The 23,476-nt window shown below is 37.8% G+C and overlaps 1 protein-coding gene across 3 annotated transcripts in view; it reads left to right on the plus strand.

Annotated features, from left to right (window-relative positions):
* Nucleotides 1-23,476, plus strand: part of YLPM1 (YLP motif containing 1) — a 78,940-nt gene that overhangs the window by 12,448 nt on the left and 43,016 nt on the right. For all 3 annotated transcript variants that reach the window (XR_005363529.1, XM_038545271.1, XM_038545272.1), the window contains exons 4-5: nt 774-1,768; nt 18,800-20,920. Coding sequence is in view for 2 of the 3 variants with exons in the window: in XM_038545271.1 (XP_038401199.1) it covers nt 774-1,768; nt 18,800-20,920 (3,116 nt within the window). In the remaining variant the exon portion in view is untranslated. The remainder of the gene's footprint in view (nt 1-773; nt 1,769-18,799; nt 20,921-23,476) is intronic.

A 23,476-nucleotide genomic window follows, 5' to 3' on the forward strand; every position in this document is an offset into this window, starting at 1 on the left:
CTAGTGGAGTCTTCTGTCTTGGAGTCTCTGTCGAGTCTTCTGTCCACCCAAGCAGGTGTTAGAGGCCCATTGCTAAGAGTTTTAAGAACCACAGATTCTTTCTTTTTTTACAATTTTATTTATTTATTTGACAGAGCACAGGCAGGGGGAGAGGCAGGGAGAGGGAGAAGCAGGCTCCCTGCTGAGTAGGGAGCCTGATGTGGTGCTCCATCCCAGGACCCTGGGATCATGACCTGAGTCAAAGGCAGACACTTAATTGACTGAGCCACTCAGGTGCCCCAGAACCAAAGATTCGTATCATGTAGTTTCAAGTTGCCTACAAATCACTACAGTGACAGACGAGCAAAAATCCACCAAAAAGATCACAGCAACCACCACAGAAACCTAAGGAAATACACCATAAAAAATACTTGTCCTTCTTGTACCTTGAAGACACAAACTTGTGTCTGTATGTCCATAATAATAGATCATTTTTCAAGTTCTTAAAATTATCCATTGTAATATTAAAAGGTTGAAAAATAATTCTTGTTAAGATAGGTATTTGCTTTAGTGTTTAGTTAGTTCTCCAACTTTGGGGCAACATAGAAATGAGTCAAAGGAAGAAAGAATGATTATCATTGAATAGATGTGACAAGTTTATCCTTACTAGCCTACAAAGTCTTTAGTGTTTTAGTTTCCTAAGATACAGATGCCCTTGATTCCTTAATATTTTAACTTGTGATTAATTCTCTTATATGAATGTCTTGAAATAATTGTCACCCCTTTATTCGTAGACCATGTCTGTAGACGTGCAGCTGCGGCATTATGAGATGCAGCAGCAACAGTTTCAACATCTCTACCAAGAATGGGAGCGGGAGTTTCAGCTGTGGGAGGAGCAGCTCCATTCTTATCCTCATAAAGATCAGCTTCAGGAGTATGAGAAGCAGTGGAAAACATGGCAGGGACATATGAAAGCGACTCAGACCTATCTCCAGGAGAAAGTCAATTCATTTCAGAACATGAAGAACCAATATATGGGGAACATGTCAATGCCACCTCCTTTTGTTCCATATTCTCAGATGCCTCCACCTCTACCAACAATGCCCCCTCCAGTATTGCCCCCATCATTGCCACCACCAGTGATGCCCCCTGCCCTGCCTGCTTCAGTGCCACCGCCCGGCATGCCCCCCCCTGTGATGCCGCCTTCTCTACCCACCTCTGTGCCCCCACCTGTGATGCCTCCATCTCTCTCTTCTGCAGGGCCACCACCGGTTCTTCCCCCACCTTCCCTCTCTTCTGCAGGGCCACCACCGGTTCTTCCCCCCCCTTCTCTCTCCTCTGCAGCACCTCCACCTGTCTTGCCCCTCCCACCATTGTCTTTAGCCACACCTCCTCCGGGATTACCTCCCCCTGGGGTTCCACAAGGGATACCTCCTCAGTTAGCCACAGCCCCAGTTCCACCAGCCTCCAGTTCTCAAAGTTCACAGGTTCCAGAGAAACCTAGACCAGCACTGCTTCCCACTCCTGTGTCTTTTGGTTCAGCCCCACCCTCAACCTACCATCCTCCATTGCAATCAGCTGTTAGTCCATCAGACCAAGTGAATTCTAAAGCCCCTCTGAGCAAGTCGACTCTGCCATATAGTTCATTCTCATCTGAGCAAGGACTTGGGGAGTCTTCAGCTGCTCCATCTCAGCCCATCACTGGAGTCAAGGACATGCCAGTGAGGTCAGGTGGACTGCTTCCAGATCCTCCTAGAAGCAGTTACTTGGAAGGCCCAAGAGGCCCAAGGTAGGTCTGCTTTTGTTTGGTTGGTTGGTTTGGTTTGGCTTTTTTGTTGATTTAGGCTGAGTAGGCCTTGGTGCTATATAAAAAGCTTTATTTATATGATTTTTATATTTCTTTGTACTTTTATATACATTCCTGGTTTACAGTTAATAACGTTAGTATTGTTCACTTATTAGACACAACATAATAAAAATCTAGAAATAGTAACGTGCCCCCATTTCTTTGATGTCACTGCTTTTATCCTGTATGTAGAGATTACACTCCAGGATGAATGTCCTTTTTTAGAGTAATACTTATCAATGTCTTATAGACTTTTTAACTTCAACAGTAATATTTATTAAGTTTACTTATCTTTTTTGTTTTTTTCCTTGATTTGACAAATAACTGAATTGGTAACTTCTCTTTGTTAGAGAATATGCCAGCTATTGGAGATAAAGATGAATAAGTCAAATTCTAGTGAAATAAGGCAACAAAATTTCATGTAAGGGTAGATACGGCTTTTATCCATTTATTTAGCAAATATTTATTCCTGCTCTGTGCTTATAGCAGTGAATATAACGGAGTAGACAAAATCCCCACCCCCATGGAGCTCATTTCCTATATATTTCCCTCAATTTGGGAGATGTTTTCCTTATGTCTGCACCACATTTTTATTTAGAAAAGCACACAGGAAAATTTACTAGTAATCTCTAACTTTTTTTTGCTTTGCCTTTTTTTTTTTTTTTTTTTTTGCTTTTTAAAAAGTATTTAATTCATTTTTCCAAGTTTGTAAAAGTATATTTTTCCCCAGTTGGCCTACATGTTAATTTTTCTATAGAAAAACATTATCAATCACATTTTTTTGCCAATTGTAAATTGTAATAGAAATATATACTCCTTATACTAAATTTAGATAGTACAGAAAAATATTTTAAAAAGTGAAAGTCCTAATTCCACCATTGAGATAATTATTTTAAAAATATGTCATAAAAATAAGATCATACTGAGCATATTGTCTTGTAAGCTTGCTTTTTTGCACTCGTCAGTACATTGATTAGTTTTCTATCTCAGTGTCAGTGTATCTGTATTAACTATTTTAATTTAACCTTAATTTTGGCTTTTGGAAACAAAATATATCTTTGGTTTGTTCACCAAATTTATAACTCTGAAAACAACATGGCACAGAACTCTACCATCTTAGAATGACAGTTATATTCTTGACAGTTCTCTGGAAAGTATTTTTCCTAGCTTTGAACCTAAATGTATTGCTACAACTTCTACCTGTTAATTCTAGATCTGGTTCTATGGTGCAACACATAATTAACATGAACTCTCTGGGTGCCAGAAACCATATATATGTTATCTCCTAGAGTCTTCTCAGCAACCTGTTAACTAGGCAGGTTCATACCCTACATTTACCCTTGACAGACTGAGGCTGAGAGGTTTGAGAAACTTGCTCAGCATCAAGTAACTGGGAGAATAGAGCCTGAGTCCACACCCAATGGGAGCAGAGTCCAGGTGGTCCCAGAGCAAAAGCACTAGTTAAGCACTGTGTTTAATGCCATGATTAAGTGATATTCATACTGTGAGTGATTACAAGTGCATTTTGTAATCTCGATTTATTTGGCATGTGTAACTTTTTTATTAGAATTCCTGCTTATCTCTTGGATTAAGCATTGCCTTTTAGATCTGGTGACTAATTTGCTATCAGAAAAGTACATTCTTGGGATCCCTGGGTGGCGCAGCGGTTTAGCGCCTGCCTTTGGCCCAGGGCGTGATCCTGGAGACCCAGGATCGAATCCCACATCAGGCTCCCGGTGCACGGAGCCTGCTTCTTCCTCTGCCTGTGTCTCTGCCTGTCTCTCTCACTGTGTGCCTATCATAAATAAAAAAATAAATAAATAAATAAATAAATAAAGAAAGAAAGAAAGAAAGAAAGAAAGAAAGAAAGAAAAGTACATTCTTAAGACCTTGTGAAACATAGATTTTTCGGGATCCCTGGGTGGCGCAGCGGTTTGGCGCCTGCCTTTGGCCCAGGGTGCGATCCTGGAGACCCGGGATCGAATCCCACGTCGGGCTCCCGGTGCATGGAGCCTGCTTCTCCCTCTGCCTGTGTCTCTGCCTCTCTCTCTCTCTGTGACTATCATAAATAAATAAAAATTAAAAAAAAAAATTAAAAAAAAAAAAAAAAAAAAAGAAACATAGATTTTTCTGCTCTGCGCCCCCCCCCCCCCCGCCCAGTTTTAAAAGATTTTATTTATTCATGAGAGACACAGAGAGGGAGGCAGAGACATTGGCAGAGGGAAAAGCAGGCTCCTCGCAGAGAGCCTGATGCAGAACTCGATCCCTGGACCTGGGATCATGCCCTGGGCTGAAGGCAGACACGCAACCACTGAGCCACCCAGGTGTCCCCCCTTTTTTTCTATCATATTAATGTTTTCTGTCTTTTGCCTACCAAATCTTATTGTAAATTTAGGACCCATTTTAAGTTTTTTCTTACCTTAAAGTATAGTTAATAATTTCACTGCTGGGAGGATCTTAGCAATTATCTAGTGTAATATCCCCTCTATAGCAATTCATATTTGTATTGCATTTTAGTTTGTCATCCTGGGTCTTACATGTATTACCTTATTATTTTTCCGTGATCTCATGAAGTAAACATATAAGGGAAGCTGAGATTTGGAGAGGTTATAAATAAATTGCCCCAGATAACATTGCTAGTAAATGATTGAGATGGAATTAGAATCCAAGGCCTTCTGATCCTTTTTTTTTCTAAAGATTTGTTTATTTATTTTGAGAGCGAGAACAAGCATGTATGTGTGGTTAGGGGGCAGAGGAGTAAAGGGAGAGGGAGAAGGAATCCCAAGCAGACTCTGCCCTGAGTGTGGAGCCCACGTGGGGGCTTGACCTAATGGCCCTGAGAGCATGACCTGAGCCAAAATCAGAAGTCGAACACTCAACTGACTGAGCCACCCAGGCACCCCTGATCCACTTTTTTTAAGGTTTTATTTATTTATTCATGAGAGGCACAGAGAGAGAGAGAGAGAGAGGGAGAGGAAGAGAGAGAGAGAGAGAGAGGCAGAGACACAGGCAGAGGGAGAAGCAGGCTCCATGCAGAGAGCCCGATGTGGGACTCGATCCTGGCATTCCAGGATCTTCATTCCAGCCCTTCCTGGGCTGAAGGCAGGTGCTAAACCGCTGAGCAACCCAGGGATCCCCTCCACCCCCCCGCTTTTTTTTTCCTGATCCACTTTTGAGTTCATTTTACTTCCTGTGACAATTGGTTAATAGCCTCTGCTTGAACATTGGCACTGTGATAAGGAATACTACCATACAAGGTGTTGACAGTTTGCCGGAAAGCCTATTTGTGTTGAACCTAAATGTGTTGCTGTCACTTCTACCTGTTGATTCTAGATCTGCCTGTGTGGTGTAACACGTGATGGATTATCCTATCCTCCTCCTATAGTGAGTTCCTACATTTCTTTAAACACCACCTTCTTGACTCCTGCATCCTGTCCTACGTACTCTTCTCTGCCATCACAGAAACTCATATTCTTCTTTTCTTTTCACACTTATATTGGTTCTAGCCTCCTCCTGCTACATTCCTCACTGTCTTGCGAAGGGCCTTGGATTTGTCAGTCTCCTTCAGAATGAATGAACCCTTACTTTAGATGCAGGAAACCATAGAACCTATTACCAACTTTTTTATAAATAACGTATTGTGTAGCTGAACAAATTACTTTTTTGGTCAGCACTGTCACAGTGTTGACTCGTGTTGAGCTTAACATCATTTTGGCTTCCCAAGTCTTTTTCACATCAGCTCTTATTAAGCCAAGTCTCTCTCATCCTGAACTTCTGCAGGATGTTTTTTGTTGTTTTGTCTTTCTCTAAGATTTTATTTTACATTTCATTTAGTTAGGTTTGGGCCAACATTCTAGTCTGCTGAAATCTTAATAAATGTTGATTATGTTGCTTTTAGATGTAAGATGTTCCTCTCCATCTTTTCCACCTGCAACTTTGATAAGGATGGGTTTTTTTTGTTTTGTTTGTTTTTGAATTGGATCCTGCTCACATTATCTACCCTGTTTTTAAAACCCTTCCCCAATCTAGCTTATGTCATTTCTGTTTCTATTACCTTTCTACTTCTTTTGCTCACTTAGCTTATATTGAGTATCGTTTCTGATGGTTGCCAGGGCATGGTTGTTTTTCCTCCTGTGTAACTAGGTGAAAAAAAAAATCAGTGAGAAGCTGGTAAATGAGTGAAAGAGACTGAGGTAGAAATAATCCACTGTTACAGAAACTTGTGAATTTTTCTTACTAGTTGAATTCGAGTTTGCTATAATCACATAACTAATATGGTAAGCCACTCCGTTTTGTTTTTTAAACAAAGCTGTGTAGAAAAACAAGAATAGAGAACACAGATAACTGATTGACCAATAATACACTATTAAAATAATGTAGATTACTTTGAGTTTTTGCGAAATCCAGATTGAGGCTGCTTTCTAAAAACCATCATGTGTAAATATCATACCACATTGTGGAGCATCTGGGGCAGCTCTTTTGAAATTGTGTGTAGGTGTGTGTCATTTGTTTCATCGGGACTTCTAGAAGACTACCTCTGCTCTGATAAACTGTTAGGTCAGTGGATATTGGTTTCCCAGAACCTTTTATTTTTCAATCATAAAACTTATTTATTAAAGGGTAACATACAGAGATAATGCACAATCCTGAGTATATGGCTTAGTGAATTTGCACAAAGTAAACACACTCACATTATCACAACTGAGATCAAGATCTAAAGATTACTAGTGTCTGAGAAGTCCTCCTCATGCCCTTTCCCATTTTTCTCTCACCCCAAAGATAACCATAATGCTGACTTTTCATATAATAGTTTTGCCTATTTTTGAAGTTTATATCATTGGAATTCTAATGTATGTATTCTTTTGAGTCTAGCATCTTTCACTTGATATTACATTATTGTGAGATACATCCATGTTGTATGTAGCTGCAGTTTTTGTTCATTCCCATTTCTCTACCATATTTTATTGTTTGAATATACCACAATCTGTTTATCTATTCTAATATTTAGTCATTTAAGATTTTTGGTTATTATGAAGATCACTGCTTTGTGTCTTTTGGCGCTGTAGGTGTCTCTTTAGGTGTGTGCGTGTGTGTGCCATGTATTTAATTTTGTTTAGAAATATACCAAGGATTCGAATTGCTTGATCAGGTGGTAGGTATGGTTTTACTTTGGTAGATGTTGTCAAACAGTTGTTTTTTTTTTCTTTTTCTTTTTTTTTTTTAAAGATTTTTTTATTCATTTGAGAGCGAGCAAGCGCACAAGTAGGGAGAATGGTAGAGGGAAAGGGGGAAGCAGACTCCCCATTGAGCTGGGAGCCCCATGCGGGGCTCAGTTCCAGGAGCTGGAGATCATGACCTGAGCCAAAGGCAGATGTTTAAGCATCTGAGCCACCCAGGTGCCCCCAAACAGTTTTCTGGTGTGATTATGTCTATTTACATTCTCACCAGCAGTTTTTTTGCATCCTCATCAACACTTAGTATTGTTAAATTTTTAGTTTTAGCCGTTTTGATGGATGTCTAGTGAGATTTTAAGTATGACTTTAGTTTGTACTTCTCTGATGACAAATGAAGCTAACTTCTCTGTCCATTTGATTATTGTTAAGTTGAATTTCCTCTTTTATGAAATGTTGATTGAGGTCTTTTCCCAGCTTTTCTATCGGGTAATGTATTGAATTGTAGGAGTTCCTTGTGTATACTAGATATTATTCTGTGTCTAGACTGTCTCAACTATTTGTCATTCTATAACCCTTTTTCTTATCCTCAGTATACCAAAAAAGTATATAGATCCAGAGGATCCTTTTTACTTTTTTAAATTTTAAAGTCATTTTACAAATAACTTACAGAAGTAACAACAAAGGAATAGTGAAAAACAACTTATTAGAAATTTTTATAAAAGTTTTATAAGAGCAAAACTCTGCATCGAGTAAATTTTGGCACATAAATATAAAAGATCAAATAATCCTGTCACACATTCTTCTGGCAAAGCAGAATGATCCAGGTTCTTGGCAGAAAATATTATGTGATAACATCCTTCCAGTTTAATAACCAAGTGGATGGCAGTACTACATTTCCTTTCTGTCCTTAGAAATATATTGTTCACTCATCAAATATTGAGTTTGAGAATATTCATCTAGAGTGCTGTCATATGAGGACTCAGAGTTGGAGATTTTACTGATGCGATCAGTTTCACATTTATTAGAGCCTAGAGTGCTTCTGTCTCTGTGTTTATTTTTTTATTTTGACACAGCTTTCTCTCTCACTTTTTGCCATTCTGAAAGTTTCTCATTTCTCAATTGTGTTCAGAGAAGCCTAAAAGTAGGCTGTAAGATTTTGGGTAATACAAAGTGGAGTGAGATGACAGTTATTTCTACCTTTGCTTCATCCTTTAGGCAAATCCATCATTCCTTCATTGTCTTCATATTTTAATCTTCTGTGGCATAGTTGGGGATAATTAATGAGTAAGATGAATAAGAATTCTAGGATAAAGAAATTGCAGAATGTTTTTAAGATACAGAAAAAAAATCCCATAGGATCCCATAATGTATCTTAGATTTGTGAAAAGAGTGGACCCAAATAGTAATTGCATGATAATATAAGTTTTATTCTATTTTTTTAGAGGTAAGTTTTCTCTTTGTTCTTGGGAAAAGCCTGTAAAAAAAAAAAAAAAAAAAAAAAGTCATGAAATGTCAATCCTTAGAACTGTTTATTTTTGTTTATTTTTTTAAGTGTTTCTTTAAATTCTAGTTAGTTAACATAAGTGTAATATTAGTTTCAGGTATTATAATATGGTGATTCAACACTAATAAACAACATCTAGTGCTTATCACTGGATATGTGATAAGGAAGTACAAGTGCACTTCCTAATCCCTATCACCTGTTTAATCCATCACTGGGTTAAATAAACTGGTAGCCATCAATTTGTTCTCTATAGTTAAAGCCTGTTTCTTGGGGGACTCCTGGCTGGCTTAGCAGGTAGAACATGGGACTCTAAATCTCAGGGTTGAGAGTTCAAGCCCCATGTTGGGTGTAGAGCATACTTTAAAAAAAAAAAAAAAGAAAAGGAAGAGTCTTTATTGGTTTGTCTATTTTTTTCCATTTACTCATTTGTTTCTTAGATTCCACATGAATGAAATCATATGGTATTTGTCTTTCTCTGACTCACATTTCATTTAGCATAATACTCTCTAGCTCTATCCACATCCTTGCAAATAGCAAGATTTCATTCTTTTTATGACTGAGTAATATTCCATTACACACACACACCTCATATCTTCTTTATCCATTCATCAGTTGATAGACACTTGGGCAGTTTCCCTAATTTGGCTACTGTAGACAATGCTGCTGTAAACATTGGGGTGCATAACTTTTAAATTAGTACTTTTGTATTCTTTGGGTAAATATCTAGTAGTGCGATTGCTAGATCAAAGGGTAGTTCTCCTTTTAACTTTTTGAGGAACCTCCATACTGTCTTCCCTAGTGGCTATACCAGTTTGCATTCCAATACCAACAGTTCCCTTTCTCCAAATTCTCACCAATAGCTGTTGTTTCTTCTCTTTTGATTTTGGCCATTCTGACAGGTATGACTATAATAGACTGTCAAAACAAAAATAAAAACAAAACAGTTCTAAAACTAGGATGCAGTGAACCCAGAGGAGCCTCAAAGGTTAGTGGTGTCTTTTGATTAATAGAAATTATTGATTTTAATTTAGTAGTCGAATTTATTGACCCTTTCCTTTATAGTTATTAGTGCTTTTTTGTGTTTTAAGAAATCTTTGTTTATTTGCCCCAAGGCCATGAACACATTAACCTATTTTATCTTTTGTTGTTTTATCTTTTATTTTTAAATCAACAATTTATAGAGTTGATTGTTGATATATAATATGAGGCAGGGTTCATGGTTTATTATTTTTCATATGGCTATCTAGTTGACCCCAGCACCATTTATTGAAAAAGTTAACTTTTTCTTACTACTTTGGTACTATCTCCTTCATTATGGGTCAGATGACTCTATGTGTGGGTTTGTTTCTGGATTCTATTTGTCTATCCTTGCATAAGTGTCCTGTTTTAATTACTGTAGCTTTGTAATAAATCTTGATGTCTCTGAGTGTAAGTCCTCCAATTCTGTGTTTCTAGATCAGAGGTTGGCAGACTTTTTCTCTGAAGGGCCAGATGAGAAATATTTTTAGGCTTTGCAGGCCATGTTTGGTTTATATTAAATATTTTTCATTCTTTTATTTTTCACCTTTAAAATTGTAAAACAAAACAAAACAAAACAAAACACTCTTAACTGGATTTGGCCCATGGGCCGTATGGTTTGCTGACTCCCAATCTAGATTGACTTGACTATTTGTGGTCCTCTGTGTTTCCCATGTAATGCTTAGAATCACCTTGTCAGTTTTCAGAAACCTATAATTTTGATAAACATTGCATAGAATCTATTGACTGTTTTGCAGAAGAATTGAAATCTTTGTAATATATTGACTTCTGATCTGTCACACATACTTTTTTATTGGTTTTTAGATTGGAATTACTCACCTCTTCCATTCTGTACCTACTTTATTAGGATTAGCAAGGGACTATAAATACTAAATTTTTTATCTATGTTTCCATTTGTCATGGTTGTTCCTACTATAGAGATAATACTTGGCAGGGGTTGGATTTTGACTTCAGGATCTTGGTTGTATATATATATATATATTAGAAAATAATTAGAAAAATTATCTCACATGAAAACTAAAAGGGCAAGAATTTGATTCTAGAATTTAACATTTTGTAATTCCCATGGTCAGCTGATTTATGTTTATGTAATTATTGTGACAATAAGATGTTATCTTGTTTAAGGGTATTTTGTATTTTTTCATACCTCTTAAGTTTTTATACCCAATTTGAAGTCTATTTTTTATGTCAAATCCTAAAATTTTTATACATACCTCTAATGGTTTCATATCTAGTTTTAGGGTTTTTATTTTTTTAGAAGTTTATGAAATACCTAACTGTACAAAAATTTTCTAAAGATTTAAAACAACAAATATTTGTTTTTCTTCTCATCTAACCAATGGGCAATGCATGTGTTTTTATGTGATTGTATTAGTGAATATATATATGTTTGTACTTTATTTCAAATGTTTTTATATGTTAAAAGGTCATAGCATTTCATTGTATTGTTGTAAACATGACTTATTTTTGTGCATACTTTTAAATTGAGTATCTCTAAATATATTTCTTCCAAAAGCTTAAAAATTCTTTTATAAATACAAAAGGTTTTGATAGTCTAACATTTTGTTACAGCCTTGAGTTTTGAAAATTTGAAAGTGCAGTATTGATAAATAATTGCCATTTACATGTAGTGTTGAAAGTATATTTCAATTGCTTTAACATTTTCTAACACCCAAAATAAAAATAAAATGATGACCCTTGGCTGTTGATCAGCAATTTAATCTAAAAGCAAAGCACCCTACCCTTTCATGGAAACTGCATGTTGTATTTGCAGGCATGATGCTTGCAGTATTGAGTTCATAACCTTTTACAACTTTGCCCCTGGATTCTCTTCTTCCTTATCTGCACATCTTTTAGTGCCTCTTGCTTCCTTCATCCTTTCCTCTGGCCTTGACACGTGCTCTTCTCTTTGTCTGGAATTCCTTTCCTGTCAGTTTTTACTTTGCTAATTCCTATTTTTCTTACCCTAGGGGGCAGGGAGCAATTCAGTAATTATATGTTGAGATCCTTCAGTGAGTCAGACAATGGACATACTTCAGTAAATAAAGCCAACACATCCCATTTTATCAAATTGTGTTCTGATTGTTGATTTACTTGCCTCCATTTTCCCATGGACTGTGAACTCCTTAAGTACCATTTATTTCCATCACAAACATAATACCTGACGTGTCAGATTAAATCACTGGTGCTTATGCCAGAATGTCTTAGTTATAGATAAAATTCTGAAGACATTCACAATTTGGTGAGGAAGGCAGTTCATTCTTATTTAAATTTGTTTATAATACTGGGTAATGAGTGGACAAGGGTTCTTCTGACTCTTCCTTGTGGAGGATAATCTTCTCTTTTCATTTATATGAAGTAATCATTGCTGAATCAAATACAAACAGATTGCTTTACATGACTTTAATGGTCTAAGGTGTTTTTCCAGGCACTTTGAGTTAATAAATGTAACTTCAAGAAAAGGAACTAAACCATCATAAGCTCTGAAACAGTATTATAAATAGGTAAATAAGTGGTCTCCATCCTAAGCATTGCTATTATCCTTTGACAAGTCTTTGGTCAGCTCCTTTCCCTTTGCCCAACAATAACTGTGCCAAGCCTTCGCTGCTTTGCAGAGACCATCTGCACTAGTGCTGCTTTTTTGGTCTCCACAAACATTTTAATTTTACTTTGTAGCTTTAATTTAGCTTCCTGACTCCCAGAGAAAATCAAGGCTTTCAGGCCAAGTGAAACTCACTTTCTGCCCTTATGTTTACCTTACTCTACTATCCTCATCTTCTAGCCTCAAAAGAAGCCCTTCTTTCTCTTGGTTAGGGCTAATCTCTCTGTGCCACTTAAAGAAATTCATTTTCTATTCTTATCAAAGTGGTATGTACATACCATAGTTTTTAAAAATCAAGAAAAATAGCCAGCTTAGATGTGTTTTCTAATGACATCTTTTAATTCTTTAGCTGTTTCTTTTGGTAGTTACCTTCCTACCACTAAATGATAATGCTCCTACTTTCTTGATTTACACATTTTAGATATTATATATTTACTTCCGGGTCTGATATAGATTTAGCTCTTACACTACTCTAACCTCATCTGCCTAATATATTTATATCACTGTTATTAGATGAGCAAAAATATTTGTTGTAGAGATAAGCAATGTGTTATATTTTCTTTACTGTAATGACTTCTCTAGGATTTCTAATTGTCTTCTTGAAAAATGTTTAAAATAATTCTCCAACCCCAGTCCCAGAAGCACCACCCTTTTTTTCCTGAGGAGCTCTCTCTCCAAAATGTATGCATCTTCTTGCTTTACACCTAGGCAGGTTGGGTGGTTGGTTGCTCAAAAGATCTGCCATATATATGGCTGTTACTCCAGCATTTTCCTTGACTGTCCTCCTGGATTGGATTCACGGTTTACTGAATCTCATGGCTTCCTGTTTGTGATTTAGTGACTCTTTTTCCCAGAGTGCATGCTCAAGTAACTTACTGAGAAATCATGGGTTAGAGGTACATTTTCTGAGTCTAGTGTGTCTGAGAATGTTTTTATTCTAACCTCACACTTGATGAATAATTTGGATATAGAATTTGAAGTTGAGCATTTAAAATTTAATTTATTTAAACTAAAAACAAAATTAATTCACCCATTTCTCCCATGCCCCACCCCTGCCTCTGGCAACTACTAGCCTATTCTCTGTATTGATAAGCTTGGGTTTTTCCTATTTATTTATTTTTGCATTCCACGTATAAGATCATACAGCATTTGTCAGACTTAATTTCACTTAGCATAATGCCTTCAAGGTTTATCCATGTTGTCACAAGTGGCAAGATTTCATTCTTTTTTATGGCTGAATAATATTCAGTTCAGTATCCAGTTTCTTTACCCATTCTTCCATTGATGGGCACTGAGGTTGTTTCCATATTTTGGCTATTGTGAATAATGCTGCAGTGATGCAGTGAATACAGGGATGCATGTATCTTTTTAAGTTAGTTTTTTGTTTGTTTGTTTTCTTCAGATATAAATACCCAGGAGTTAAATTGATGGGTCACATGGTAGTTCTACTTTTAATTTTTTGAAGAACCTTCATACTGTTTTCCTTGTGGCCGAACCAATTTACATTCCCACCAGCCATTTACAAGAGTGCTCTTTTTTCCATATCCTCGCCAACATGTATTGGTTCTAGTCTTTGAAAATAGCCATGCTAACAGGTGTGGGGTAATATCTCATTGTGGTTTTGATTTGCATCTCCCTGATGATAAATAATGTAGAAAATCTTTTCATATACCTATTGGCCATCTGTATGTCGTCTTTGGAAAAATATCAGTTCAGATCTTCTGCCCATCTTTTAATCAGAGTGTTTTTTCGCTAGAGTATATATGAGTTGTTTATTTTGGATGTTAGCCCCTTATGAGATATAATATTTGTAAGTATTTTTTCCCAGTCAGTTGGTCACCTTTTCATTTTGTTGATGGTTTTCTTTGCTGTACCGAAGCTTGGTAGTTTAGTGTGGTCCCACCTTTTTGTTTTTGATATCAGATTCAAAAAAATCATTACCAAGACCTATGTCAAGGAGCTTACCACCTGTGTTTTTTTCTAGGAGTTTTATGGTTTGGGGTCTTACTTTCAAGTCTTTAATCCATTTTGAGTTAATTTTTGTGTATAGTGTGAGATAGCACTGTAGTTGCATTCTTTTGTATATGGCTGTTCGGTTTTCCCAGGATCATTTATTGAAGAGACTGTCCTTTCTCCATTATATATTCTTAGCTCCTTTGTCATAAAGTAATTGACAATATATGTGTGGGTTTATTTTGGGGCTCTCAGTTCTGTTCCATTGATCTGTATGTCTGTTTTAATGCTAATACCAAACTGTTTAATACCATTTACATACCACATACTGATGTTGAACATAATTACTCCTCAAGGTTTTAGGGTCATCATTCTATTTTCTTCTGTTACTTAGTGTAGGTGCTATACTGTTCTGATTCTTTTCCTAATTAGGTGACTTCTCCCTTTGCCAGAAACACTTTTTCACCCTGGTATTCTAAAAGTTCATAGTGGGTTTTTGTTTTACTAGTTATATTTGGTACTTAGTGAGCTAGGCCCTTTCTGTCTGGAGATTAGAGTCTCTTAACTCTTAAACCTTTGTGCTATTTCTTTATAAATGTTTTTCTTGTTTTCTGTTTTTCTGGAATGCCTCATTTGTAAGTTTTTGGACCTGCTAGATTGATTATATTTGTCTTTTTCTCTTTCATTTGGTTGTACTTCGAAATACTGCTAATTCTTTCATTGCATTTTATTTGGAGAATTTTAAAAATGTTCCACAGTTCTTTTGGTTCTCATCCTTTTTTATGTATAGCAAATTGATTTATAGCACAGTATCTTTAAGAATCTTTCTGGGGATGTTATTTGAGGATTTTTAAAAAGTTATCTTCTGTTTTTTGCATTATCTCTGTTTTCTCCAGATTTATGACCTGTTTACCTTTGGTCTCTTCCTTTCATATTGGAGACATTCCTCAAATATCTAGTGATCCTTGGTTATCATTTATATTTAAGAGTTGGGGACACCAACAAGCTAACTGAAAACTGTATGCATATGAAGGGGTTATTAGCTATTATTGCTCCCAGTCAGCAAATTCAGGCTTTGTTTGAGGTGGTAGGGCAAAGAACTGTCTGCTAATGTTAGAGGACTCTCAGATTCAAGAAATTAGGGACATTCAGCCTAGAGAAAGTCTGGTTGATGTTTCCGACTATAGATTTTAACTTATATATTTTTAACCCCAACTCTTAGTCTTGTCCTTCATGGTATCTAGAATTTTGACTATCTAGGTTTCTGTGAGCAAACCAACCCTCCCCCCCCTTTTTTTAAGATTTTTTTTTTTTAATTTATTTATGATAGTCACACACACAGAGAGAGAGAGAGAGAGAGAGAGGCAGACACACAGGCAGAGGGAGAAGCAGGCTCCATGCACCGGGAGCCCGACGTGGGATTCGATCCCGGGTCTCCAGGATCGCGCCCTGGGCCAAAGGCAGGCGCTAAACCGCTGCGCCACCCAGGTATCCCTTTTTTTAAGATTTTATTTATTTATTCATCAGAGAGAGAGAGCAGCAGAGACACAGGCAGAGGGAGAAGCAGGCTCCATGCAGGGAGCCCAGGGGCCCGATCCCGGGTCTCCAGGATCACGCCCTGGGCCGAAGGTGGCGCTAAACCGCTGAGCCACCTGGGCTGCCCCCAACTCCATTTTTATTGTATCCCTTTCTACTTCCAGCATTCTAAACTGCAGCTTCTTCTTGCTCCATATGTTACCATTCACATGTGCTCTTTGTCTTTTAGAATTTAAAAGCAAAATTCTCATCTGCTGGTGATCCCTTTTCTGTTTATAATGGGTTTATGTATATTGAAATTTCTTGTGAGGAGTCTGTGTGGTGTCAATTTGGCTAGGCTGTAGTGGAGTTCACTAATATGTTCTTTCCCAGAGTTCCCTTATATGTTTCTGATTAGGATGGGTCACAAGGGAGATTTTTGCATGACATAAAATACTTATCTCTGGACAACTGAAAAAAGATTCTTACCTTTTCCCCAGAAAAGGATACAAAGTCCCTTTTTTGTCTTTGGTGAAATCTTCATTCTTCCAGCTGGGTTCACACTCTTTCTTTGTTACTTTGTAATTTAAACTCTGAGATACAAAATTAACTATTATTAATACATCTTATGTTAGATAAGAAAAATCAACCAAAGAAATTTGACTAAGACATATTTAAACATATCAAATAAGGAAGGAACTACTCATAACTGTTACAGTTCTTTCTGCGATTGGTCATGTAACCTAACCATAGTTGGTATTTATAATAACCTTTATCCACAACCCATTTCATAGTCCCTTTGTTCTCACATGCACCTCAGGTGGTCCTGGTTTTTTGCCTGGTGGAGTGACCCAAACCTTCATTCTTGAAGGCTCTGGGCTGTTGGCAGTCCTGTCTGAATTCAGCTATTGTAAATTTTTTTTTTTTTACTTTAATCACAGGACATGGAAGTGCTAAGAGGTGTCCTAGAGGATCTCCATTCCAGACATATTCCTTCTTACCTTCAGTGTGCAGTTTCCCCCTTGCAGCCCAGGGCCAGTCACTCCCTTCTTCGCCTGTTGATTCAGAACCCAAAGTAGCCAGGTGGCAATCTTGAGTTTAATGGAGTTATTGTTGTTTCCCCTGATGGGAGCATTCCCTCCTCCCTTTGAAACTAAGACTTCTAGACCAGCAAAATCTGACGTCAACAGGAATGGAAAATAAATGATTTATCTGAAACTGAATTTATTATTCCTCATTGATTTCCCAAACCAATGAGAGAAAAACTCTTCTATTTATCATTAAAATCCTGAAAAGTATCACCATCCATTTAGCCCTAAGACAGAAACCTTAGAATCATTGTAAATCCTTCCCTTCCGTTATCATTTTAATCTCACCTGTTAGAAAGTCCTATCCATTTCACCTTCCTTCACATCTCTCTCACTTTTATCTCCTCTGCATCTTCATGTCAGTCACTGCCTTAGGACAGGCTTCCCTTTCACTTACCCAAATTATAGAAACAATTCTAAATAAACTTTTCCCACCTATCCATCTGCTACTTTTCTGCTAGAGCAATCTTTTAAAATTCAAACCATCTGTAGTGGCTCTAAGTCTCATTAAGTAACTCCCAACTTCTTACCCAGCTGAATTAATTCATTTATGATAACAGAGATCCAAAGTCACATGCTCTAATAAATTAGAGTTTTATTCTTTCTCAGCACTTATGTGGTGGCTCTACAATGTCAAGAATCCAGGTTCCTCCTGATTTGTTCATTTTTATCTCCTAGTATATTGCCCTTATCTACATGGTCCAAGATGTGTCATTACCATGTCAAAGCTAGCATGAAATGGAAATGATAAATGATAAAGAGGAATATGTGCCCTTCCCTTTAAGGGTATGACCCAGAAGGATGTGCTGGTCATTTTCACTCTCAGCGCATTGGCCAGAACATGGCTGCAAGTTCTAGTGCAGGAGAATTTGGAAAAGAGAGTATTTAGGCTGGCTAGCTTTATGTCCAGCTAAGAATGAAGAGGCTCAGTTACTCTAGGAAAAGGGGGAATGGCTGGCTATTGGAGGAACATAGTAGTCTCTGCCACACAGGCATACAGGGTCTTCTGGAGATTGATTCTTGCCTACTCTTTACTTTGTCTCTTAGTTCTCTACCTTTCCACTCCTTTCCCAGCTCTCCCTACTCTGTCTCCTCTTGTTTCAGCCATGTTGAACTGTTTGCACTTCGAGACATGTTGTGCTAGTGTGCTTCCCTGCCTTTCCTCACAATGCTTCCTTAACCTTAGATGTCTTTGCTGTCCATTTACCTTATCTCCAGTGCACTCTGTTAGCCTGGCCTCAGAGAATTTGTCCTTCAAGACTTAATTTAAGCATCATATATTGTATAAAGCCTTTATTGGACAGCAACCTTCCCCTTATCCTGGTAGAATTAACCATCACCTCCTCTGTTTGCCCTTGTTATATTCAGATAGACTTCTGTCATTGCACCTTTGGGCACTTATTTACATTTAGGTTCTCTTTCTCCTTGATTGCAAACCCTTTGAGGGCACAGATGACATTTTATTTGTATATCCCTTGGATGTACTGTAGTGCTTGACAAGGAATGTGCACTAAAAATTTACTGAATAAGCAAGGAGGTCCATAACAAAATTTCAGGACTTTAAGATGTCCAGACTTTAAAATGTCAGGGCATACTCCTAAGATATAGCTGGCTACTGTCTTTTTGAATTTTGTCAGTCCAGATGATAATGTTAGTTCCAACAGTATTTATAATCATCCTAAATTACCTTGTTAATTGTTTCCTATTTAGTTTTTATATTTTAATTCTGAAAATACTCTCAGAATTAGCTGTGGCATTTTTTCCCCCTTAAAAATGAGTGGACTTTTCTGTCTACTAAGTCACAATGTTTATAATTGCTTTTTAACAATTTAGTTAAAATATCAGTGACTTGCCGCAGGAAATGTTTTGAAGTGAATTATGATAATACTACTGACATGATTTCCAAAGCCTGTCCTGAGACCTGAGCACTGCCACTTTAGCTTACTGATTCTAAGATAGATGCCTCAGGATTTATTTAATGACTGACAGAGTCATTTCTGTAAACAAATTCTAAGGCCAGATTGCCTTAAATATTCTTACATGGAGAATATTTTTTTTCTGCTTTACTGTCTTGAGTAATATCTTTTGTTTTACTTGTAGATTTGATGGTCCTCGAAGATTTGAGGATTTAGGGTCAAGGTGTGAAGGACCGAGACCCAAAGGGCCTCGTTTTGAAGGAAATCGCCCCGATGGGCCAAGACCCAGATATGAAGGTCACCCAACAGAGGGCACTAAAAGCAAATGGGGAATGATTCCCCGGGGGCCAGCATCTCAGTTTTATATTACCCCCAATACATCCCTCAGTCCTCGACAGAGTGGACCACAGTGGAAAGGCCCCAAGCCAGCTTTTGGACAGCAACATCAGCCGCAACCTAAGTCACAAGCAGAACCTCTTTCAGGAAACAAAGAACAATTAGCAGACACCAATAGTAACCAGCAGAAGAATTTTAAAATGCAGTCAGCTACATTTTCCATTGCTGCAGATATAAAGGATGCCAAGGCGGCTCAGTCAAATGAGAATCTAAGCGACTCTCAACAAGAGCCACCTAAAAGCGAAGTCTCGGAAGGGCCCATAGAGCCTTCTAATTGGGACCCGAATTCTCAAAGTATGGAGACTCAAATGGACAAAGCCCAAGCTGTTACTCAGCCTGTATCCCTTGCAAATAAACCTGTACCTTCTCAATCTGCTTTTCCCTCAAAACCAGGGGGGATGGAGGGAGGAGCAGCAGTGACAACATCATCATCATTAACTGCAGATAATGATTTTAAACCTTTGGGTATTGGTCTGCCCCACTCAGAAAACAGCCAAGAGAAAGGGCTACCTCGGCCAGATAACAGAGATAATAGGTTAGAAGGCAATCGAGGCAGCAGCTCATCTTACAGAGGTCTGGGGCAAAACAGAATGGAAGACATACGGGATAAAGGACTAGTAAATAGAGGTCGAGGCCAGGCACTCAGCCGTGGCCCAGGGTTGGTCAAGCAAGAAGACTTTCGTGATAAGATGATGGGTAGAAGAGAAGACAGTCGAGAGAAGATGAATAGAGGAGAAGGCAGCCGGGACAGAGGGTTAATGAGGCCAGGAGGCAATCGGGAGAAAGTGCCAGGTGGTCTACAAGGCAGCCAGGACAGAGGTAGAGCTGGCAGCCGAGAAAGGGGACTACCTCGGAGGGCTGGCAGTCAGGAGAGAGGACCTCCTCGGAGGGCTGGGAGTAGGGAGAGAGTACCACCACGAAGAGCCGGGAGTAGGGAGAGGGGACCACCCCGAGGGCCTGGCAGTAGGGAAAGGGGACTGGGAAGACCAGATTTCGGTCGTGACAGAGGTCCATTTAGACCAGAACCAGGAGATGGTGGGGAAAAAATGTATCCATATCACCGAGACGAGCCTCCTAGGGCCCCATGGAACCATGGAGAAGAGAGAGGGCATGAAGAGTTCCCTTTAGATGGTAGAAATGCTCCAATGGAACGAGAAAGACTTGATGATTGGGATAGAGAAAGATACTGGAGAGAATGTGAACGTGACTATCAAGATGATACACTAGATCCATATAACAGAGAGGACAGGTTCTCAGCACCACCATCTCGATCTCATGATGGAGATAGACGAGGCCCTTGGTGGGATGATTGGGAGAGAGATCAGGATATGGATGAGGACTACAACAGGGAAATGGACAGGGACTTGGACAGGGATGTGGATCGGATTGGAAGACCCATGGATATGTATGATAGAAATTTGGATAATGAGTGGGACAGAGATTATGGGAGACCACTGGATGAACAAGAATCACAGTTTCGTGAACGGGATATTCCATCTCTTCCACCTTTACCACCCCTCCCACCTCTTCCACCTTTGGATAGATATCGGGATGATAGATGGAGAGAAGAAAGAAATCGAGACCATGGGTATGATCGAGATTTTCGTGATAGGGGTGAGTTGAGGATCCGAGAGTATCCAGAAAGAGGAGATACATGGCGGGAAAAGCGAGATTATATCCCTGACAGAATGGACTGGGAAAGAGAACGGTTGTCAGACAGATGGTACCCATCTGATGTGGATAGACATTCCCCCATGGCGGAACATATGCCCTCCTCACATCATTCTTCTGAAATGATGGGGTCGGATACAAACTTAGACTCTGACCAAGGCCTTGGAGGGGTAATGGTTCTCAGTCAGAGGCAGCACGAAATCATTTTGAAAGCTGCACAAGAACTGAAAATGCTTCGGTAAGTTGACTACTTAAGATCATTTCTTTTAGTCAAAACCACATTCAAACTGCTCTTTTAAAGTGATGTGATATATTTGAATGGAATCATTTTGCTTCAAGTTCTTATCTCGTAATTTTAATTATTACCTGGCCATTCAGTACTGTTTAGGGTTAGGATATATATTTAGGAACTGTGTTAATTGTAAGCTTATGTCCTGAAATGTGAAAATTTGATAGCCATTCTTGGCTTTTATGGATGTGTTGCTGACATACCATGCTTATGCATGTTTCAGGTGTCAAACTTCAACTCTCCAGTGCTCTGGATTTCATGGAGCTCATATGTAACATCTTTTTTTTTCCCCAGGAGGCATTTGTTCTTTGGTATTAGATCTGATAGACTTCATATTCACTAATCTTTGATAAAACTTTGGGAAGTGTTTTTCTCTGTTGAAGCTAAGAATGGTTTACCTAAAGTGTCCTCAGATTTGTCTAATCATTGTTACTTTCTTTCTGGGGTGCTTTATCTTTCCGTATAATTAGAAGCAGATATCTCTACTTGAGGATGTTACTTGTTTCTGCATAATCAAATATTTTCTTTGCGAAATGGAGAATAGAATTTGGATTTCTTGATAAACAGTCACCCAACTCTGTATAGGTATCTCCATAATGCTTCCTGGGTAGTAGCAATAACAAAATTTTTTTAAAAAGCTAACATTGAATGCTTACTATGTACTAGGAACTATACTGAATACTTAGTATATACGCATTTAATCCTTAAACCAACTATATCCTGAAATAAGAATTTAGGAGTCATTGTTAGATTGTAAGCTTTTTGAGTAATTTCTTAGGAATTAACAATGTTTTGAGAAAATAAATTAATGGTTAGGATTTGATATATTCCAGTGTATTATATTTCCTTCATTTTTTAATTCTAGTCTGCATTTGTGGATTATACCAATTGAAATTATAACTGAAGCTTTATGAATAGAAAAGTGTAGTGAGGAAAAATACCTGTAGGTAAAGATGGAAGATCTGATGTTTCAGGCAGCATAACAGATTTCTGTCTATAGAAGATACGCTCTGAAAGATTAGACTCTTCTAGATTACTCTTGAAGATGTGAAAGCATGCTAGAGAATATTTAGTTACTACACTGTTCGTTTTTAAGTTATAGACACCTTTAATTTAAAGCCCACTGTGTACTGAGCACTGTGCTAATAACTTAGTGTATGTTATCTCAGTTCTCCTGTCTCATATCGTTTTATCTCAAAGGCCTGCAAAGAGAAGTAGATAGTATCCTCACTTCACAGATGACACTAAGACTCATAGAGGTTAAGTCCACTTGGCTATTCAGTGGCAAACCCAGAATTTCAGTGCAGTCTGTCCAACTCTAAAATCTGTTTTGTTTATGGAGAACACCAAGCTGATTGGTGTTACCAAGCTGCCAAGATTTCTTTCCTTTCATTTTAAAATTTCCTTTTCATCTATTACTGCTTTATATGGAAATGCTGTATAAAAAGGTGCTTCTTCTTCACCATCCTTTTTTTTAAAGCTCTTTCTAGGCAATATAAACCTAATTAAAATATGAAGTGATGGATAAGAATTGTCATTGCTGAATACAAGTAAGCTATGTTGTGATGGTGTAAAGTTATAATATGATTTATGTGAGGCAGAAAATAAACTTTTTCTATATTTGACCCTTTATGTCTATTTGGGTCACTATACCCAATGTAGGGAAAAAACTATAAAAGGTCCGAAGAGCTTACAGTAGATGTTATACCTGTTTAAGGTGGGCATTGTAAGGAAAAGTTAAAAAAGAAAAAAAAAGGAATTTGACCAGAGATTTGAAGAAAAGCATGAAGAGTTGTGTAATTACTCTTTAGGAATATGAAGTACCGTTTTTAAGGGTATAGGCTGACATTTGTTCTCACTGTATACAGCAGGGCCATAAACTAAAATATCCACAAAAACTAGACAGGTAACTAAAATGAGTAAAAATGGGCCAGAATAACTACTTACTGAATGTGGTGAGGATTGTGGCAAACCGCTTCATCTAAAGTGGACAGCCACTATTCCTGTCAGCTCATCATTGGCATGTGGGAACTTAAACCCATTGTTACCAAATCCCTTTAAAATTTGAATTTATCTATGAAATATTTTGCTTTGTAAATAATGGCAGCTAATTCAGATTTTTAAAACTGATGTGAAAGCCAAATTTCAAAAAATAAAAAAAAAATCGCTTTCTAGGTCATATTTGGCCACCATGTTGCAACCTTTGGTCTAGAGAGTATTGAACAAAAGACATAGTGAGACAACTTTTTGTTCAATGAAAGAAAAACATGACAAGTAGATGATATTTTAGAATAGACTAATGAGGCAGATTATAGAATCTGCCCTTGAAGATCTTTGATAATTTGTAGTCGTTTATAGGTTGTAGATGACTGGTCAGTTAGCTACATATAGGCAAAAGAATGTTATCCTGCCTGTGCTCTGTGGGCACTGAGAGGATTTTAGAACAAGGATTTTAGGTCTCTTTTTTGTTCTTTGTTATCAATTGTAGTCACTTAGGAATGGAGT

The sequence above is a fragment of the Canis lupus genome, chromosome 8 (assembly GCF_011100685.1).
Source record: "Canis lupus familiaris isolate Mischka breed German Shepherd chromosome 8, alternate assembly UU_Cfam_GSD_1.0, whole genome shotgun sequence".
NCBI classification, from domain to species: domain Eukaryota; kingdom Metazoa; phylum Chordata; class Mammalia; order Carnivora; family Canidae; genus Canis; species Canis lupus.